Source organism: Numenius arquata, chromosome 8 (assembly GCF_964106895.1).
Source record: "Numenius arquata chromosome 8, bNumArq3.hap1.1, whole genome shotgun sequence".
Taxonomy (NCBI): domain Eukaryota; kingdom Metazoa; phylum Chordata; class Aves; order Charadriiformes; family Scolopacidae; genus Numenius; species Numenius arquata.
Window position 1 is genome coordinate 12,692,860 of NC_133583.1, and position 19,878 is coordinate 12,712,737.

Genomic DNA, 19,878 nt, shown 5'->3' on the forward strand with positions numbered 1-19,878 from the left:
CTTCTTGGCAAAACACGTTCACCAGTCACAGACGAACTAGTGAGATGACGCCTAGAGAATCAGGTAGACACAATCCAGGGAAAGAAGCTACATGGATAAAGGAAAGGTCCTTAAGTCTCTATCAAATGCCTTGTTTCTACATCATCCTGTCTTTGCTGAGAGGAGTTATCAGCTTCCCCCAAAGGTACCCAGTAACATCCCTGCAGCAGCAAGCAGAGATGTTTTGGCTGAGTACCTCAGCTTGCCACACTTCACAACTGCAAATTCTTATACCTCATGCTTTCCCATGTCTCTTCCAGTCCTGGTAGCAGTCCAGGTGGCAGGGGAGAAAAACAAATGCTATTAAAGGCTCCAAGACTAGAAGAAGGAATTGACAGCAATGCACTGAAGAACAGAACTAGCTCCAAAATTAGCTAACTGGCGTGTTCCTCACCAAGACAGAGCTGAAAGGGCAAGACTGAAACAGCAAGAGGCAGCTTGCGCACATCATGCCTGAGACCGAGCAGGAGAACTTTATGGGGAGGCTCGTACTGGTCAAGGAACCACGGGGGAGCCCTGACTCAGCCTCCACTTGCATCAGCAGAAATATCACCACTACTGTGGATTCACCTGCACTCACCATCACAGACACGAGGCCTACAAAATCACTTGCTTTTTGTCCTTTCTCTCATTCTGTTGAAGGCAGGTGACTGGGGTTTGTTTTGTTTTAGAACCCAGATGCAGACTCATGGCCTCAAAAAGCAGCACTGGTGTAACCTTCATTTCCTCCTGTTTCTGCTACTCCCTTAGCCAACAACACACACCACCAGATCAAGTGTGGTTTCAGCAGCTGTAAGCTACACAAAAGGAACCAGTGAAAATCTTTATGGAGGAAATAATATGCAATTTTCTAGCTGAACACCTTTTAAAATGTAATGACAGAAAATAAAATCCTGCATCTGTGCTCAGCAATAACAATCTGTATGCGCGCAGTAACAACATGACACTTGGAATAAGCAAGATCCAGACAAAAAAAGAGAGCTTACCCAGGCGTCCAAATCCGCAGGCTTGGAATACAGAGAGTGCAAGAGAGAAAGGAAGGGAAAGAGAAGAAAAAGAGAAATCAGTGATTTATGGAGGCCGCCTGCTGCTGCACAATATAGCTTTTAGGATGACAAGTTTAGAAAAGTTCCTTAAAAATGACAAGCATCTTAAACAGCGCAGTGCTGTCCCCTATTGGGAACTGTGCTATTAAAGCAAAACAAAAGCACATGCACCCCGAAAAATAAAAACAAAGCAAAGCCCCTGAAGACTCCTGCAGGATTGCCCTTTAGGGTGGGAACTAAGGGAAGACAGTCGCGAAGCAACCAATTTCAGGGAGTCATGCAAGATGCTGCACAATGTCAGAGATGCCGATATCCAAACCACGCACCAGTGAACGTGGCAATGCCGGCCACGCTCAAAAGGCGGCGGCCAACAACTCTGCTGTTTCCAAATTACCTGCAAAGAACAAGCATCCCTTGGGCAGGGGCATTTTTGAATGCACAAGCTGACCTACATAGCAAGTCAAGTCACCTTCTTTACTGGACCATTTCAAAGAGTGCTTCCTAATAGAAAGCCAGTTGACTGATCAGATTTCTAGCCAGATGCCCCTTCACAGGCAAACACACATACCTTTTGCGCATAATCCAAACCTCTGCCAAATCCAAGCTGCCTTCACCTGCTCCTTCTTTTGTCAGGAAGCCTATTTAAGTATGAAGACAAGCAGGCTGCAGCATCGCTTCTTATTTACTTAATGCTATTTTTTCTTACACAGTCAGCCAGCAGCAGCAAAGCAAGTACAAGGTGATAAACATTTCATGCCCATAACCACCTCCTCCTGAAGCCAAGGCATTTACGAGGCAGCCACAGCTCTCATTTGTTGTCAAGGGCTGCAAGCCTTCCCTGCCTCTCAGGGCTACACTCAATCAGCAGCACGTTTGCTAAGTGGGAACTTCAGAAAGGCTGGCCTTTTTTATTATGGTTATTTATTTGAGGGAAGTTGACAGGGCAGGAGGAACTTTCCTCTTGGTCATAGTTCAGTGCCAGAGGGAGCAGACGGTGGAGTGCAATATGTTTATGGGATCTGCCATCATTTTAATGGCACAGAGCGGCTACTTCAGGTAACTGAGGGATGATGTGTCACCAGCTGCATGTGTCGTCCATCCTCATCCTTTGCAACAGCTGAGAGGGCTGGAACCGAGCATCTACTGTTCAACTGGGGGAAGCCAATTCCCCCCCTTTCTGCAGACAGGTTTTATATAGCAGCATCAAGTCCTTGGCCCAACAAACCAATACACAACAGGTGTTCACCGGCAATCGCTGATGGATCTTGACAAAAGCCTGACTTGAATAACATTTTTCTTCCTGCCGATTTTTTACAATCAGGACAGATGTGCTTAGTTTTGTTTTTTCATTTTAGCAATGGCAAGGCCGTCCATCCTCAGCAGATGGACAGGGGGAACGCACGGCTCTTTATGGTGCATGTTATTATTTCAGCAGGTAGGTCATGCACACCAATAGCTCTTTACTGGATTTACACCTGTCATCCCTGGGGAGCCTAAGCCATTAACTGCCACGTTCCTGGTGGACAAACACTTGCATGACAAAATGAACACAAGGTACTAACTCAGCGGCACTGGACCGTTGCTGAGAAGAGAGCAAGGGGAAGGAACCAGCCCTATCCCTGAGAGATGGTCCCTCTTATACGCTTATAAGATATAACGCACACTAGCAGAATTACAGTTTTAAGAAAGATAACACTGCCACTAAGCACAGGGCATCTCTTCTGCAGGTACTGCCAAAGGCTTTAATTTTGTCACCTTTCAGGAGGGGGGAAAATTTTTACTCTAAGAGTAGACAGATACACTCCACTGAATGGAAACAGGAAAACTAAAACAGGTGTAGATGCAGTAGGACGTATTGCTGCACTGGGAAAAAAAATAACTACATTTGGAGCGAAGCACAGACTAAATAAAATATAATAATATAATAATACCAAAATGAAAACTCAGGAGGGCTACTGGTTTAAGTTTTTTTTACCTCGTAAGCTCGTGCCAAGATTTCTTAGTAGAGCTGCGTTTACCAACGCTGATTGACAATAAAAGACACAGCACAACCACTAATATTTTCAAAGCTTAAGTAAACTGTTTAAGAAATGAGCAATATCTGCTTCCTAACTGAGTGAGTTTCACTTCCAGCTCCCAGCTGGGGGCTTGCGAGCTTTATGATCCCTGCCATCTTATAGCACCCTTGGTCAATACTGCAGTACTCTCCTGCTAAAACAAGGGTTAACTTCTCTTCCAGATAGCCCACTGGACAGGAATAGTAGGAAGCTGAATAGATACTGGACTTAATTCTTTGGGGTCAAAACCAAACCAAGATATTCCTTCTTGACAATGGGACCAAGTGGACCCTCAGCAAGTTTGCAAGTGACACCAAGTTGAGTGGTGCAGTTGACACATCTGAGGGACAGGATGCCATCCCAAGGGATCTGGACAGGCTCATAAAGTGGGCCAGTATGAACCTCATGAGGTTCAACAAGGCCAAGTCCAGGGTCCCGCACCTGGGTCAGGACAACCCACAATGTCAATACAGGCTGGCAGACGAAGGGATTGAGCGCAGCCCTGCTGAGAAGGACTTGGGCATACTGGTGGATAAAAAGCTCAACACGAGGCAACAGTGTGCACTCACAGTCCAGAAAGCCAACCATATCCTGGGCTGCATCAAAAGATGGGTGGCCAGCAGGTCCAGGTAGGTGATTCTGCCCTTTGCTCTGCTCTGGTGAGACCCCACCTGGAGTAATGCACCCAACTCTGGAGTCCTCAGTACAGGAAGGACATGGACCTGTTAGAGCAGGTCCAGAGGAGGGCCATAAAAATGACCTGTAAACATCCCTTCCAACCCAAACTATTCTATGATTCTTGACTGTACCAGAGAAAAAGGTTACTGAAACAGAATCTCAGGCCAAAACAGCAACCCTTGTCTTAGGTATTTATATGGGGAAAAAGATACAGTCCACTTGGAGAAGTTTCTGGTTAGATACAGGAATTATCTCCCGTAATGCATCTGTGCTTCCAAGAACTTCACATCTGAGCACCAATTCTTCAGGCAGGGGTTGCTTTCCCACATACATATCAACAGTCCAACTTCCATTGAAATCATGAATACAGTGCCAAATTAGTATTTCACACATACAGACTATTTCCAGCATCTTTTCCCAAACCCATACACCACATCACCCATACATGAGTGCCATAACGGGCACATCATTCATGTCTGTCACGGTCTAGACAAACATAAAAATGGCAGTAAGTAATCAAAACAGTTCTGCAACTCAGGGCAGGGGGGGATCAGCATGATAAAGCAGCAGCCTTAGGAAGGGCAGTCAATGCCTTTGTAACCTGACTGGAACCAGCTTCACCCTAGATGTCCATTACCTTGCCATAGCCAGTAACTCTGTCATATAACTAATTTCATTACAGCATGACCAGTGACTCAGGAATCCACACTACCAGCTTGGTAGAGATCTCCTACTTAAGAACTCAATACAGAGTATTTTTAGGGGCACTGCCAACTTTGGGAGTGGAAGATAGAGTGGGAGATGCGAGAAATGAGAGGCAGCAGGTGCCCAAAACCCAAGACAGCTGCTGGCAACAACTTTTGCACTCATGTCAGTATCTGAAGAGATCTGCAGCTCATATTCTAACATCTTGATGACCAGACGTCATCACTGAATGAGCAAAGAGTCATTTCTTAAGGCAATAATCCAGCTCTAAACTTTTCCACAATGACAGGAATTAAAGCATTTAAAGAATATATATAGACATTCCGTATCCACTCCAGACCCTTAAACACTCCCAGTTCAGTGGAAAATTGAAGCAGTATCAATACTAAGTGTAATGAGAGTCAGAGATGTAACCAACTGACAAGGGAGAGGAAGCAGGAAGAGACACTGAACAACAATCAATTTTGAGGAAAGGCTGTGATGAAATTGCTCAACTCTAATGTATACAGAGCATACAAAATTCTGTAAACATGAAGATGGGAAGCAGCAGAAAAGCCCTCTGCCCTTTTATGATTCAGAGACAGCTGCACTTCTAATACTTATGGCATTGCTGCAAATAGGTTTGCAATGCTGACAATTGATAGTTCTCATTTAAAACAAGAGAAACCCATTTTATAAAATCGAAAGTAAACGATCTGCTTTCATGGCCTGCTTTAATACTTCAGCCCATTCCCACATTTTCCTCCTTCCATCACTACTTCTATACATATATACAGAGTTTTCATTTTGCAGACCGCCAACAGACAAAGCATTCAATGTCTATAGAAACCTTGCAGAGTGTAGGCTCTCTAGAGATGTATGCTCAGGATGCTTATTTCTGATAGCAGGTGAGTCAACAACTCCCTCTAAATTTTTACCTCCTTGCTTAAATTCCTACTCTGCCTGTCAGACATAAGAATCTCCAAGTCCCTGACCAATTTAATCAGAAAAAAAAAAAATCTCAAGAGAGCATCATGAAATTCTGTATTAATTACGACTTTCTACCCCAGAACATATTTCAGACCCTACTGAGTCAATGAGGTATTTTCTTATAAAGCTAGATTCGAAGGCCACTCAACTCTTCTTGGATTATTTCTAGCTCATAAGCATTAATACAGACTCCCATTATGCTAGCCTAGGGGTGGCATATGGCTTTCTAGGGATAGGACAGACGGGGGAAAATAACAGTTACGCATGCCTACATCCCAGTCTCATTTCTGTGCATGCATATGGGGACATCGCTTTCTCTTGCCAGATTCTTAAATACCAAATATATTATCTTCCGAATCAAACATAGTACTTCAAACACAACCACTGTTTTGCAAAAAATCAAGATGACATGCATAATCAACCCATGTGCCTTCAAGCAGTAAAAATGATGAACCATGTGAGTTCCAAAGGAATTCCCTTCCCACACTTGCTCCCAGACACTATATGCAATTTTTACCTGTCTCTGAACAAAACACATCTTTATAAGCACCAGCCAAGGGATACAGGTTTAGAATAGTAGAGCGAATACAGAGGTCCTGCCACAAGATTAGAAATCTAATTTCTTTTTATTTAAAAAAAAGATTATCTCAAATACTATACAGTTTAAGAGAAATACAATTGACTTTGGGGTTGCTTTTCAATATACTCAAAGACTGTCTTAATTACATGGCTGAGTAAGAAAATTCTTGAAAGCCTTCAGTCATGGTCATGCATCCTCTGCCAGTCTCTGTGAATCCTTCTGCAGGTGGAGAGTCAGGTGCACTTTTAAAAATCACAGTTTACGTCTTTACCCACTTTGACAGTCTTGTAAATTTTCCTCTTCTTCCTGCTATTTCATCTGACATACATAGAGCATCCTTCACACAGCATTACAGGGTCAGTATCTTTCTGGGGGCAGAATCCAACTTACCAGTTTGCCAAGATGCATGTGGGAAAGACATACAGTAATCAACAATTAGTATAAACCAAGTGGATTCCAAAGCCTTACAGAAAGGACCACAAAAAGCATAAGGGACGCAAGTGAAAATAAATGGTCTGGCCTAGAACACACACACAATCATGCTAGTAGTAAGGTGTTACCTATGGAGCAAAATGTAGTCAAAATATATAGAAAGATAATAGAGGCTGTCCAGGAAAGAAAAAAAGACATAGAAGTGAGGAGCTTCACCACAATCTCCCTCATTTCTGTGATCACTAAAGAGAGACAGGCAGTCAGCACTAAATTTCCCTACAACCAGTTCTGAAAATGTACCTCAGTCTTCGCCTGCAGCATTCCCTACATCCTAGGCCACAGTGAGCGTTATGAAAAGGCTGCCAATTAAGTTGTGGTTTTGAGCTATAGACAAAATGTCCACTAGAGACTCTGATTCTTACTTCCAAAGCACTTGCAACCCAATGTGTGTTTTAGGAAGAGAATATACTGGTTCTGAAATTCATGCAGTCTCGGCGCCTCACAAGGCTGTGATCAGAGAAAATGCTGCAAGGTTGCATCTTTTAATGAAGTCCAAGTATATCATGAAATCATCTGCAAAAAGAAGAGTGTAGATTCAGCAACGTCAAGGATTTCAGGCTATTGTAGAACTGTTTTCTTTATTTTTGCGTTGCACTCTCCAGGGCATGGTTGTATCAAGAGCAACTTGCAAATCTATGTCACTGCCAGCAAAATTTTGATTTCCGTTTGATAGGACAATTTGCAAACAGCAGTTTTCCACATTGTGGAAGTGCTTAACGTTTCTAAGGACTACAAGAATTCAATGCTGATTTGATGGCACCATTTAATGGGCAATACAACACACTCTTGCTCAAGGTAGATGGCTTGGAAAAATCAGGGGTAGTGAAAGAGCATTCTCTCTTTCTATGAAGGAGCGGTACCTGGTAGTCTCTCAGCAGGGATCACAAACCTGGTGTTGCTGCTGTCAAGAAGAGGGGGGGGGGGGTATAGACTGGGTGCAGCAGGAAGAGTTAAACAGTTTGAGGAATTTTCCTTAGGAAAAGAAAAGAACATTTCACTCTCAGTGGAGCTCCTGAAGCTCAAAAATGATGTCACATGCTAAGGAACCACAGAAGTATTTACTCCTGGACCTTTTGATCAAAAGCAAGGAGCTTGAAATTTAGCTTTAAAACAGTATATGCTCTAAAAATAGCAGTCAGATGACCTGACAGAGCTAAGATTCATGCTTCATGAGTTTGCAAATTGAAAGAGTCAATCCGGCTCAGAGTACCACAGAACCCTAAAGACAGATTGCTGTATTATTGTAGTAGATACTATTTACAAACATATCTCCAACACTGTTTGCTCTCTAATTATAGTTGAGGCACATATAATCATTTACTTTCTGTGAGCTCTTTTTGTACGCTACATGTCCAAAGTCAATGAAAGTAATTTTAAGAACCTGTTGATTGATTTATTGATCAAATATGTTGACCAGTGCAATAGACTAGAAATAACCAGACAGGAAAGTGATTTGATAAATATTCCTGGACACTAGTCACTATAGGCACTGGAAGTCAGGGAAAAAGAAACCCTCGAAGGCAGGTTCAGGCTTTTTTTAGAATCTATATTAATAGCCGGCCCTAAAACTTCATTCCTTATGCAGGCCTGCTTGGTTAAGTGCACTCACCAACCAAATGTCTGAGATAACTCTGTACAATCCAGTATTAGCTATCAAATTTAGCAGAAGCAATTGGCAGAAGTTCAGCTCCTATTACCAGAAACAACGTGAGAAGAAAGAAGAGGGGGGGTAAGTGTCTTATGCAAGAGTTTGAGGCAGGAAAGGGGTACTTCTGACCAAGGCCGTGAGATGGAAGAAACACAGGTGGAGATCATCATCCACAGACAGCTTCCAGTGCTTGGGACAATTTTCTGGTGATTCCGTGGTGGGACTTCACCACAACTTTCACCGAGCTTCAACAGCAAGGAGCAGATTACACCCCTGGTCCGCACTGAACCCTATAAACCTCATCTGTTAAGTATCCAGCAAGACAGCCTATTTTTTTTTTCCTGTGGATTTAATTGTTTTCAATGAAACGTGTTGGCATCTTATCATAAAACTAAGCTGAACATAACTTGTACTCCTTTACACGGTCTGCTCAGTTGCATGAACTCCAACTCAAGCAAGAGGCAAATTAGGATTCAACTCTTGCACAGGAGTGGTTTCCTAAGAGGCAGAGGACAGGTACACTAAAAGAGTAGGAGGAAAAAGCTTCATTACTTCTATTATTTGTACAATATTTTAGATAATCTTTTGGCAATGTAGTTTTGGGGAGTTTACTTTTATCCCCAACACAATAAAGGAATTAAAAGTCCAGGGATGTCAATAGTTTTTTCCACAAGCATAAAATTAAAGCAAGAAAAAAAAACATTCAGGTGCAGAAAAAATAAATTAGGCAAGATCAAATTCACAATCTCTCATAACCTCTCAGCATTTCTGAAGGTAAATGCCACACTTATCAAAACAACCTTTAAAATAAAAACCTTTAAAAGCTTATTTATCTCATAATATTGTCCTTCCTGCCTGTCATATAATATATGTATTACATACATATAAAATCAAAAGAAAAACCCACTAAAAGAAACCAACACTCCAGTGTTCCATTTTCCATTTAGAATTGGTCATACACCCACAGAGACCTTAAAACATTTTAAAGGATCAAGCTTTCCTTCTCATTAGTACCACCATCACGTTGCTCTGAACTGTGGCCATATAACCTTTTGCACCTTTTCACTCTATTGAATCAATCTCCCCTGGCAACTTCTGGTGTGGCACTCCTCTTCCCCTGCCTCCGGCTCTTCTTCCCTCACTAATTCTGTGTTCAGAACTGTGAAGCACAAAATTAGACGTTTCAAATTAAGCAAGGAGAGAGAATGAGAGAACCTTATTAAATCAACATTAGCATCAGAGTGTCTTTAAAAGAGAAACTCAATTGCAAAATATTACTCGTCTCTGTAAAGCTCTTTACATTGACAGAAATGAGACAGGCAGCAGCTGAAGCTGTCTTCCTCTGCCCCCACCTTCCTCTTCACGCTGGTCACAGTGCTCGAGCAATAAGAGCAGGATCCTTTGCAGACCACAGCCCCAGAGGAAGCAGAGCTCACCTTGAAATCACAAGCACTGGAATTGCCAAGGAAAAAGGACAAGGTCTATTAACATGACGTTAGGAGAAAAACACATAGACACAAAAAAGCGTATTAACACATAAAAGCGGACTCCCTTCTCCTCCCAAGCTCTCTACAACACTAGCCGTTCTCTCAAGTCACGATAATAAGCTACAGTCAATTCTTTACTTCTTACAACAAAGAGCCATTTCAAGTTTTAGTTTCCATTCTCAGTCCCCAACAATCAAAATTACTGACATGAAAGTGATGATCAGCACATTCTGTTACAAAACACAACTTTCTGAATGTGAACCTCCAGTTGCTGGCCAGAGACGCTTAAACTCCTTTTCAAGATAAATCACTGAAGTATCACCCCGTTCCCCCTTGCTGGATAATTTGACATGTTGTTAAAGCCAGAGATCACCTTTGAGTTTGCATGGTCTTTAAACGTGACTTTCCTTGGCTCTTCTTGAATAAGGGTTCATATTTGCACCCTGTGTCAATAGAATGAGTGTTCACGCCTTACACCACTGTGCAGCAGGTTCCGAGCTTGTCTGTTGGGCTGTAGCCTCAAACAGGGGGTGTCTCAGCAGCATCTTGTAGGAAGAGCTTGTAACATGTGCTGTTAAGGAGTCCTATGGAAACAAATCCTACTAAAACAAGTTAAGTACAAAAAAAATACCTATTTCAAAACTATTTCAATTAATAAAAAAAATAAGAATCGGTATTTAGAGTACCCAGTTAGCTAGGCAGTATTATCCTAAGGGGCTAGTGATATGAAACTGAAGCTGAATTCCTGATGAGTAAACACAGCTTTCAAAGCACCTTTGGCCAAAACAAACACTACTCCAGCACAAATGGAGGCTGAAGCTTTTGACCGTTCCAGTCCTATCCTGCAATGGAAACGTCTGTATCAGCCTGACACTACGGAAAACTCTGCATTTGGCAGAGAAGTTTCCAAGTGCGGACTCTGCGTACGAATAAAAGGGCACTTTGAGGAGCCAGGGGTGCTGGCAGTTCTGATACCTCTTCAGAGAGTAATAAAAGCAACCACTGACATCTGACAGCCAGGCTTAGATGCCATTAACTGAGCGCTGGACAAAGTAGTCCCTACACCAGAGGTAAGACAAAGTGCACCAGGGAAACAGGAAGAAGGGGGAAGATTAAACTAACACCCACAAGAACTAGTACTAAAAAGGTAACTTGGCTGTAAAAGGGCTGTCTATTCAACATCCTTGTTTGGTAAAATGAAACGCTTCATTTTCACCTCAAAGGGCAACAGTAGCAACACAAGACTGCTTGGAACCTTCCAAAATGAAAGGGTCCGATGAAAATGAGCAATTTACCATTCAATTATAGAAGCTGAAAATGGGGAAAACAGAAAAGTCAGAATGAAACACTGAACCTACAAGTCTTTGGGCTGCCCTCGATGCCTTTTCAGGTCAGTAAGAACTCATTACCAAAATATACTTAATTGTCTGCTACGTGCCCTTCTTCCAGGAAAGGACAAGACTAAGCAAAAATTGAAAACATAAGTATATTTCTGTTATCTGCTGCAACTAATTTTCTTCTAGCCTTTCCCTAGCAGCCTGACACAGAACTAGAAGTGGCCTCCCGTCGCCTTCAAGTCCCACCCCTTGCTTTTGCAGAGGTTATCAAATACAGCCTTTAATTCAGTGGGACAATAACTATAATAATGGATGTCTAAACAGAATGATAATAAAAGGGGCTTATGAAGTTAAGCACTAAACATAATGATCAAAATTAATAAACTGATATCCCTAAACACGAACACATTAGTTCATGGGATGAGATACGGTTCTCCTGAAAGGCCCTCTTCTCTTGTACGCAAAACACCAAGAATGTCAAAATGGAGAAGTATCACTTCAGCCTAAAAAAAAGGCATTCTAATTTCAGAGTGCTCACCCGGTTTTCCACAAATACCAAGTAATTAGTTCACATTCACATGCCCAACACTTGCAGCTCTTTAGTGCCCCCATTCTGAAAATTTTTCAGGAAACAGTCAACGTTTACCAGCCACACAAAATATACAACTAAAAGAAAAAACAGTGGGGACAGTTTTTGTGCAACTTCCACCATATACCAACCCCACAAGCAAACAATTAAATACATAGGTACTTAAAAATCACTAATTACTGAGAGCTTGGAAAAGCTCTAAAAGAAACACAAAGTTTTAAAAAACCCAAAAAGCATCAAGAACTAAACAACCAGAGGGTTCTGAGGGGTTTTATTCACCATACTATTCACCTTCAAAGATCTCAGTGAATATCAACACATCATGACAACACTTCTTGAGATAACTACTATTCCAAGAAAAACAAAGGACAAGCAAGATCCAATAATTTGTCCCAATTCATGCAGAAAATACTAGACAGGATCATGACTGATAACACAGACCCAAACCGCAGAAGAAACCAAGATTTTCATCATCCATGTATTTGTGCAGATTACTGAAAGGAAAACTGTCACAGTGTACTGATGCTTGCCTGTTAATATCCTTCCAAGATGGCACAATCGGAAAATTATCTCAAAAGATCTAAGTATAATGGAATGAAAGGTTACATACATTTGAGATGAAGGGAAAGACCTGGAGCAGCAAAAAAGCAATCCCTATTTCATTCTTAAGTCTCTAAGGGACTCGGGAAGCAGCAGTGAATGGTGGAAAGCCATCCACCAAATCCAGGCAACTAATATTGCTCGCAGTGATTAACCCACTCTAGGTGTCAACCTGCCACCTACTACTGTTGTGTGGAAAATTCACTGTAAGCACTGAGAGGATTCTGAAGAAAGGAACAGAAACGCTGAAAAAGAGGCAAGACAGACACAAAACAATGCAAAGAGCACAGCAGCCTTTCCTCTCTATTGGCTGCAGCACTTAGCCCACCTCTGAGACATCAGTAAAATAGACCCGTCTCATCACTGTTCAGTTTTTCAAGCAGCAAATCGGGAATTAATATTCACGGGTTCTATGACTGACATAATTGCAATTTAAAAAGGGCAATTAATCATCGGCCACACTAGCAGCTGACTTGCCAGGCTGGGATCCTTTCTCTCCACACCTGCCAACAAACTCACAGGAGGCAAAAGCATCACATGTGCACACAGAGCCATGAAGTGCCATTTTCCCTCTTACCCCCAACCCCAGGCTTCACAGCATATACTATGGGGATTTTTTATTGTTTTTTTTCTCCCACATGTGCTCTAGCAGAATCATTCACCCACCCTTTCACCCAGCAGCTCGCCCCCAATGCCCAACCTATCTCCCTTGGCATGTGGATAAGGAATGATCTCTCCATGTTGTATCTCAGACATGTCAGCCAAGGGAACTGAGGCAAGGAGCTCCATCACCTCCATTATGGATTTCTCCTCATCTCCCCATTTTCCTTTGTATCTTTGCATGAACTTGTATTTTTAACAGTGACATCTCACCCCATTTCTACCTGGAAAGTATATTATAAAAGGTGAGAGTACAGCTCCAGAGAAGCAAATAACATAGGCTCATGGGAACTTCAAACCTGGCAAGTGGTTTTCATAAGATGAGTCAAAAAAAGCCACTAAGGCAGTATTTACTTCCATGCTCTTATTGGAAGGTTTTTAAGCACGCTTTAGACAAAAGCGAAAACCCAAGCAATTGTTCTGGTTGTTAGTTCCGCCACATGAAAATCTTTCTATGTGAGCATCCATTGCCAGATGCGAAAGGTATTTCAACCAATAGTATTTAGAGAAGATACATTTGGAAATTTGTCAACAGTGTTCAGGTTCCCAGAAAGAACGTTCTGAGACTAAATTGTGGCATAAGTACATAACTTCCCGTAGAAAGTACAATTCTTAATACAACATCATTTCCTGAGTCGAAGACAGACATCAAACTGACTACCTTATTATGCCAGTTTACTTATCTGGAAAGTACTTAAAACACTACGGTGACAAATACCATAGAAAATAAACATGAGATTGATGGAAAGTTTTAGAGCTCAGCAAGCTGTGAGGTCTTCAAGTGACACACATTTAAGATGATGTCCTTGGGCCAAAGAAAACATACAACGTACTTCTAGGCCAAAGAAATCTTGCTCAAACAGGTGCCACTGCCGCCAGCCAAACACAGCAGATACGTAGGGACTGAGGGTGCGTGCTGTAACACAAGCTGTATAGTCCTCCCCTCCTCATTCCTGCCAGTCAGCAACCAGAAATTGCCTTCATCATAACAATACAGGAAAAGAATTCAATGCTTTTGTATGTGAAAGAGAGTAATTTCAATCCTAAGAATTAAGTCAGGATGGAAGCTGGAACACAATTACATATTGCACGTCTTGGTCAGAGTTCCAAACAAAGGTAGTTGGCAGAACGTCTCTGCCGGCAGATAACACCAATAAATGGCCTCATTTCCATCATATTATAAGATAATAAACAGGCTTCGCTTCCTCATACTATCCTCATTTCTACCAGGTCCCTCTCAAGATTTGCTGTATTTTTGACACATGCTCCAGGTGTTCTTCATCCACAAACTTCAGTGCATCATTGCAAGTTAAATGAGGTGTCTACAACCCACTACTCTCAGCTTTGTGAAACTAGAAAAGCGCAATTGTAAGCCCCCTCCAGCTTTTTCCTCATACAGATTTTGCAAGGTTTTAGTAATCTCTTAAAGACCATTTTGATGCCAAACAGACCTTTGCCTTCAAAAGACACAAGTGTCATGTTGCCCACTCGCCCTCTGTTCAGAATGGTCTGACCTCATCCTCCACTAACAAAATCACTCCTTAGCAGATGACAGAGTGTGGTGTTAAGAAATAGAAGGTATATCACAGAAGTATCTACCATCTCCCTGCAACTCGGTTGCATTTCCTCGTAATGACTGGCTGGATCAAAGACTTTTACTGGGCTCTTCTGCACTCAGAGTGTTTGCTGAAAACGGAGTTGGGAACAAACCTGGAGGGGGAACAGGGAATAATGAAAGAGAAAGGGGAGGGACAGAATAAAGAGAAAAAAATACAAAGAATCTTTCTGAAACACAATCAGGATCCTGGGCTGCTGCCCAGGATCATGGATGCTTCATTTCTTAAATATCTTCAGAAGAAAAACAAATATTCGTGCTTCCAAATTTTCCTAACACCTGTAAGCTTAATGCCTCCAATCAGCACTTGCTCACATCTTTATCTTCAAGCCCATATTATGAAGTTTTGATAAGCTTTTTCCTTCCAAGCGTCTCTCACTCCACATGGATAAGAGCCACTAATAGAAGATGGAGACCAAAATCCTTGCCTCTTCTATTGCCTACATTTAGCAATCAGCAACTGCCTGAGTACTGTGTGAGACCCCAAGCACTGCCGTGTATTACACACTTATCTCTGCAAAACCACCCTGCACAAGTGACAACTTCCAGGCAGGGGGGAGGGGGAATTGTGCAGCTTTGCGATAATTAAAGCATAGACGACTGTCACTGCTGTAGATAATTATGCATTAGCAGTGAAATTACTTAATGGAATGAAATAAACTAAGCCAAATGTTTTGTTTTAAAGGGAATTTAGGGTCTGCAAAAGGTGCCCAACTGACAGCCCAGGAGAGTGAGTGTGACAGCCCTCCATCATTCACAAAACCGATACGACACGGCAAGAGCCTGGCAGGAATCCACCTCCCACCCAGGCACAGGGGGAACGAGGGAGAAGCTGAAGACAATTCCAGCCTCCCTGGTCATTCAGGCTCTGATCTGTCTGAGCAGTGCCCACATAGGGACCAGTCACTATACAGAGAGGAACAACTGACTGCGATCATTTCCTAAATAAAGATACCACCTCTGACGAAAAGAATTACTTCAACCCACAGACCTCCCGTAGCCCACCCCCACAACCATCCATCAGGAAAAAAAACCCATGTTTAATCAGTGTCAGCAGATACAAGACTCCAACAACAGGACAAGTAGGTACATGGCCCACAACGAAACCACCTCCTCCCACCAAGCCCATGAGGTCTTCCCCCATCCTCTCCTCTTGCCTCAACAATTGCGCACCTACACCCACTCCCACCACTGCTGTCGTCTAGATGGCTCTCAACATCATCCTCCTGCTTGTTAAAACAAGGACTCTCAAGGTCAGTCAGAATTTATAAGGCAGCCATTTCATCTTTTGTGCTTCCCTGGCTACATTCCTTCCTAAAAGCTGCTGAACGCTGGAGATTCTGCTGGGTCTGAAAGCCCTGCCAACACCAGGGCCAATTAGGAGTTTCAGGATGATGCATATTAAAGTTATTATGGGAGGCAGTTATGCAGCCAGAATAAATCTTAACTGAACCTTTAAGTGGTTTTTATAACTCTTGTTTCTCCTTCTTGAAAACAGATGAAAAGATACAAATCTCCTCCCTAAAAATCTTCAGGGATTCCAGCCAACCACCAACTTCTCCCTGAGAAGAAGATTCTGCCCTCAAAGCAATAATGTAATTCGTCCAAGGCCAGCTAGATGATCTTTCCGTTTTAAACCCCAAATCACTCCAATCAATCGGAAACTTACAATATCAGTGGAGACTGACCTGAGATACTGCCTTTACAAAAAGCACTGCATATACATCTCAAACTTCTGCTGAAAGAAACTCCAGTGGTTTTTCAGTACAGGCCTTCTTAGTCTACAAAGTCTGACTGCAGATAGTCAAAGGGACACAGATATTATAGACAATTTTTACAGACCAAGTTTTCTAGGTAGTATCAAATTAGAAGACTAGGATGTAGGTCAAAACAGTGAATCTTAAAGAGGATCTGAGAAATGGAGGCAGCAACATCAGTTTTTACAGTGAGCATGAGATGTCATTAGGAGAGCATCTGCCACTCTCCTCCCACCACTTCCAAAATCAAACTTGCTCTCAGCAGCAGTTACCTACCCCTCCAAGAAGTACTACTAGAAAACAACTGAAGACCAAAGAGAAGTCTGAGGTGGCTGAGAACATATCACATCATTTGTGTGGAAACCTGCAACGTCTTCAGGGCAACCACGTCTTCCCCTCTGCAGCCTGAACACACAGCAGCTTCATAAGCTGCTAGACCCATGCATTTAAGAATGCAAATGAGCCCCAGGAAGCACAATGAGAAAATGAAAGATAGAAGCAGATTCAACATACACCTCCAGTTTGTAAATTATGTCAGTACATAGTGGCCTTGTCACTCCAAATTACATATTTCTATAGAAATCAATGAACTTCAAAAACTTAGGGTAGACTCATCCTGAAAAAAAATTACGATAACTCCTGGAGAAGCTAGAGTCAGAATGAAAACAAATAAGCAAAAACCTCTGAGACATTTCAGTGGTATGCAAGCAATTTGAGGGCTCAGCAGTTCCCAGTCCGCCCCTGAAAAGGAGTCTTCGTGGGTGTCTCTTCACTGCCACCTTCAGGAAATATTCACTGCTGCTTTGAAAATGTTCTCGACACAGCAGGGAAAAAGTATGAACTTAGTGAAGGCATCATCACTGGAATGCAACTGAGATGCACATTAAAAATCTTTAGTTCCAAAATAAGAGTACTACAGCTAGAATCACATCCCAAAGAACCGAGGAGCAGAGTACAGAGATCAATACACAGAGCAGCCACCAGGCTGAGCAGTGGTCTTGACCCCAAATAAAATACATAATTCATCTCCCAGATGCTGCACATGGAGCAGGTAATAGATTTTCCCAGATCCTAAATTCAAAGGGGTACTAATGAGGATATGCTGTCTATGGATTGTTTATTAGACCCTATTTGCACCATCACATTTTAAAGACTTACTTGAAAAGGTAAACTCCCTCCCTCAAAAATAATTTTAAAAATCAGCAAATAAGAACTGCTTTGCTAATGAAAGCAGAAAGTTTCATAAGAATTCAGAGTCAGCAATAAAGCAGAAAAAAAATAATGGTGAAAGTGGTCAAAAAAAAAGACATTCTAGTATCATTTATTTATTTACACATACCTGTGCACGAAATGCACCTTAAGTCTCTGGACAGTATATTGACTTACCAGTAGATGACACGAATTATCAAGCAGGAAACTTAGTTCCAAATCAGTCTGCACCATAGCTCTTAAAATAGGCAAATGACTTGCTGAACAGTGAAGCCTAAGCAAGCTCAACAGCAACATCTGCTGGCCAATGAGCAACAGTAGCAAATTAGTCTAATTATATGGAAGTTAATTATTCGTTCTTATAAAGAGGTGAATTTTTACTGCAGTTTAAGAATGCCTCGTATGAGACATTTCTTGTGCAGAAAGCAGATGTAACTTCTAAACACGTGTGCAAACAACAAGGCAAAATTTTGTTTCATTTGCATGCACGTCGTCAGGAAAATCTGTCATCTACCATTACCTGCCCACCAAGATACTTGACAGCAAAACACTGAAATTAAGAGGAGTTAAAATTCATGTTAGTGAGACTACGCTGGAGGAAATCTCTTCTGTCTAGCCGCTTCAATCCCATCTGAAGAACACTCATTGTACCCTTGAATGACTTTCTTTCCTAAGGGAGCAGCCTGCGTGTGCAAGGCCTGGGGCAGCGAAGTCTTTATCAACCACGCTAATCCCATCTACACAGAGGAGAATGGCAGGTAAGACCATTAGTGCTTCTCTCCCTCCAGGTGCCTTAACACATTCGTTATTTTCCTTAGAAAATAAGCCTGCTGTGGCAGAATGACATTATTGGAGCAGGAGCACAGCTAATGGTCCCCACTTAATTTGGGCACAAAACGATACTCTATCTACAGTAATTACAATGAAAACTCTTACCCCAGATGCATAAGATTTGATGAACTACTTCTAAAATGTTCTAAAGAAGACAAAATGCAGGTGGCTGGCAACAGCTTCCAGATTGCATTTAGACCTTCACCACGAACTCGAACAAGGGCAGAGTGACCCAAGAGCCAGCTTCTGAACAGCCACCAGACAGGAAAAGGTGTTGATGCATCCCACTTCTCTTACCAGCAAAGGAACAGTGTCAAATTCTTACTTGACCACAGAGAAGCATCTCTTTTTGCAGGTCGCTGTGTAACAAGAAATCACAGGCAAGCAGGGTTTTAATAGAACTCTATGATAACCTTCAGTAGCACAAAGCTTAGAAAAATTACACTGCAAAATGCTGAGCCTTGAAGAGGAAAAGGCACACGAGCTGGCTGGCTGGGGGGCCACTTTTTAAACGAGAGAAAACTGTAGGCTGGCCTGACATTCATTATCTTTAATATTTTAGTTGGCTTTGCAGTTCAAAGCTCTCATGCTTTTTCAAGTTTTGTACTTGAAACAAAGTTCTTTCACTCTGAAAAATTAGGGAAGAGAATTTAAGAAACATGAAAGTTTATATACAGCTGACAAGTTTTTGTTGCTGGTGGTTTTTTTGAGTTTTGGTTTTGGTTTTTCAGGGTGCTGTATTGTTTTATGGTGGTTTTTTTGGGGGGGTTTTGTTGTTTTTTGGTTTTTCTGGTTTTTGTTTTTTTTTTTTAAACACGCCCTTATTCCCAATCCCCCTTTCTCCCCATTTAGCTGTTAAACTAGGAGAGCATATCATATGAAAATACAAAAATGACTGATTGCTCAGGTCCTCAGCTGGGAAAAGAACAGCTTTTGTAAAGAACCATTTGTGTATTGGAAGTTTGGAAGCTCCAGAGGGGAGTCACAGTTTCAGCTCGACAGTGCCAATTACAGCTATAGCAAGATGAATACTGAGGAACGAATCCATTCTGCTCAGAGGCTGGAGAGGAGGGAAAAGGAGAGAGAAGAGATAGGAGCGTATGTTTAGAAAAAGAAAGGGGCTTGAAGTCATTTGCTAGACAGTGAACCACTTTTTCCATGGCAAAAGCATTAGGCTGAAGACCCAGTGAATGTATGTGGCAAGCTCTCAGTCCTAATTGGAAGAGCACTGGTTATTTAACAAATGTATCCTTAGTCTAATGTACTATTCAAGTAGGTATTAAACTATGGAGCTTTCTTCTTTCGGACAGTAATTATACATAGCCCTGCTCTATCTGTCTGTTTGATCAATTTTTACTCTCAACTCCTACTGCATCATCCTTCAAGTTTGCCCATTATCACAAAGTCTTCAAGGCTAAAAAGGCTCTAAACCCCCAATGTAACACGTAGACAGGAAAAAGAAAGCCAGTTAAGTCTCTAATTCCTTCCCTCCCTCATAAGCTTGCAGGTGTTCTATTTTCATTGTCTAAAAATCAAAGAGAAAATCATCAGCTCATTTCCTCTCCCTTAGTACAGTCCC

The 19,878-nt window shown here is 41.9% G+C and overlaps 1 protein-coding gene across 3 annotated transcripts in view; it reads right to left on the bottom strand.

Moving 5' to 3' along the window:
- The window catches only part of CHCHD6 (coiled-coil-helix-coiled-coil-helix domain containing 6), a 116,379-nt gene that overhangs the window by 80,238 nt on the left and 16,263 nt on the right, over positions 1–19,878 (bottom strand). Inside the window, exon 5 of one of the 3 annotated variants that reach the window (XM_074152054.1) lies at positions 1,026–1,046. The exons of the other annotated variants lie outside the window; for them this stretch is intronic. Coding sequence (XP_074008155.1) covers positions 1,026–1,046 — 21 coding nt within the window. The remainder of the gene's footprint in view (positions 1–1,025; positions 1,047–19,878) is intronic. 3 annotated transcript variants of the gene reach the window in all.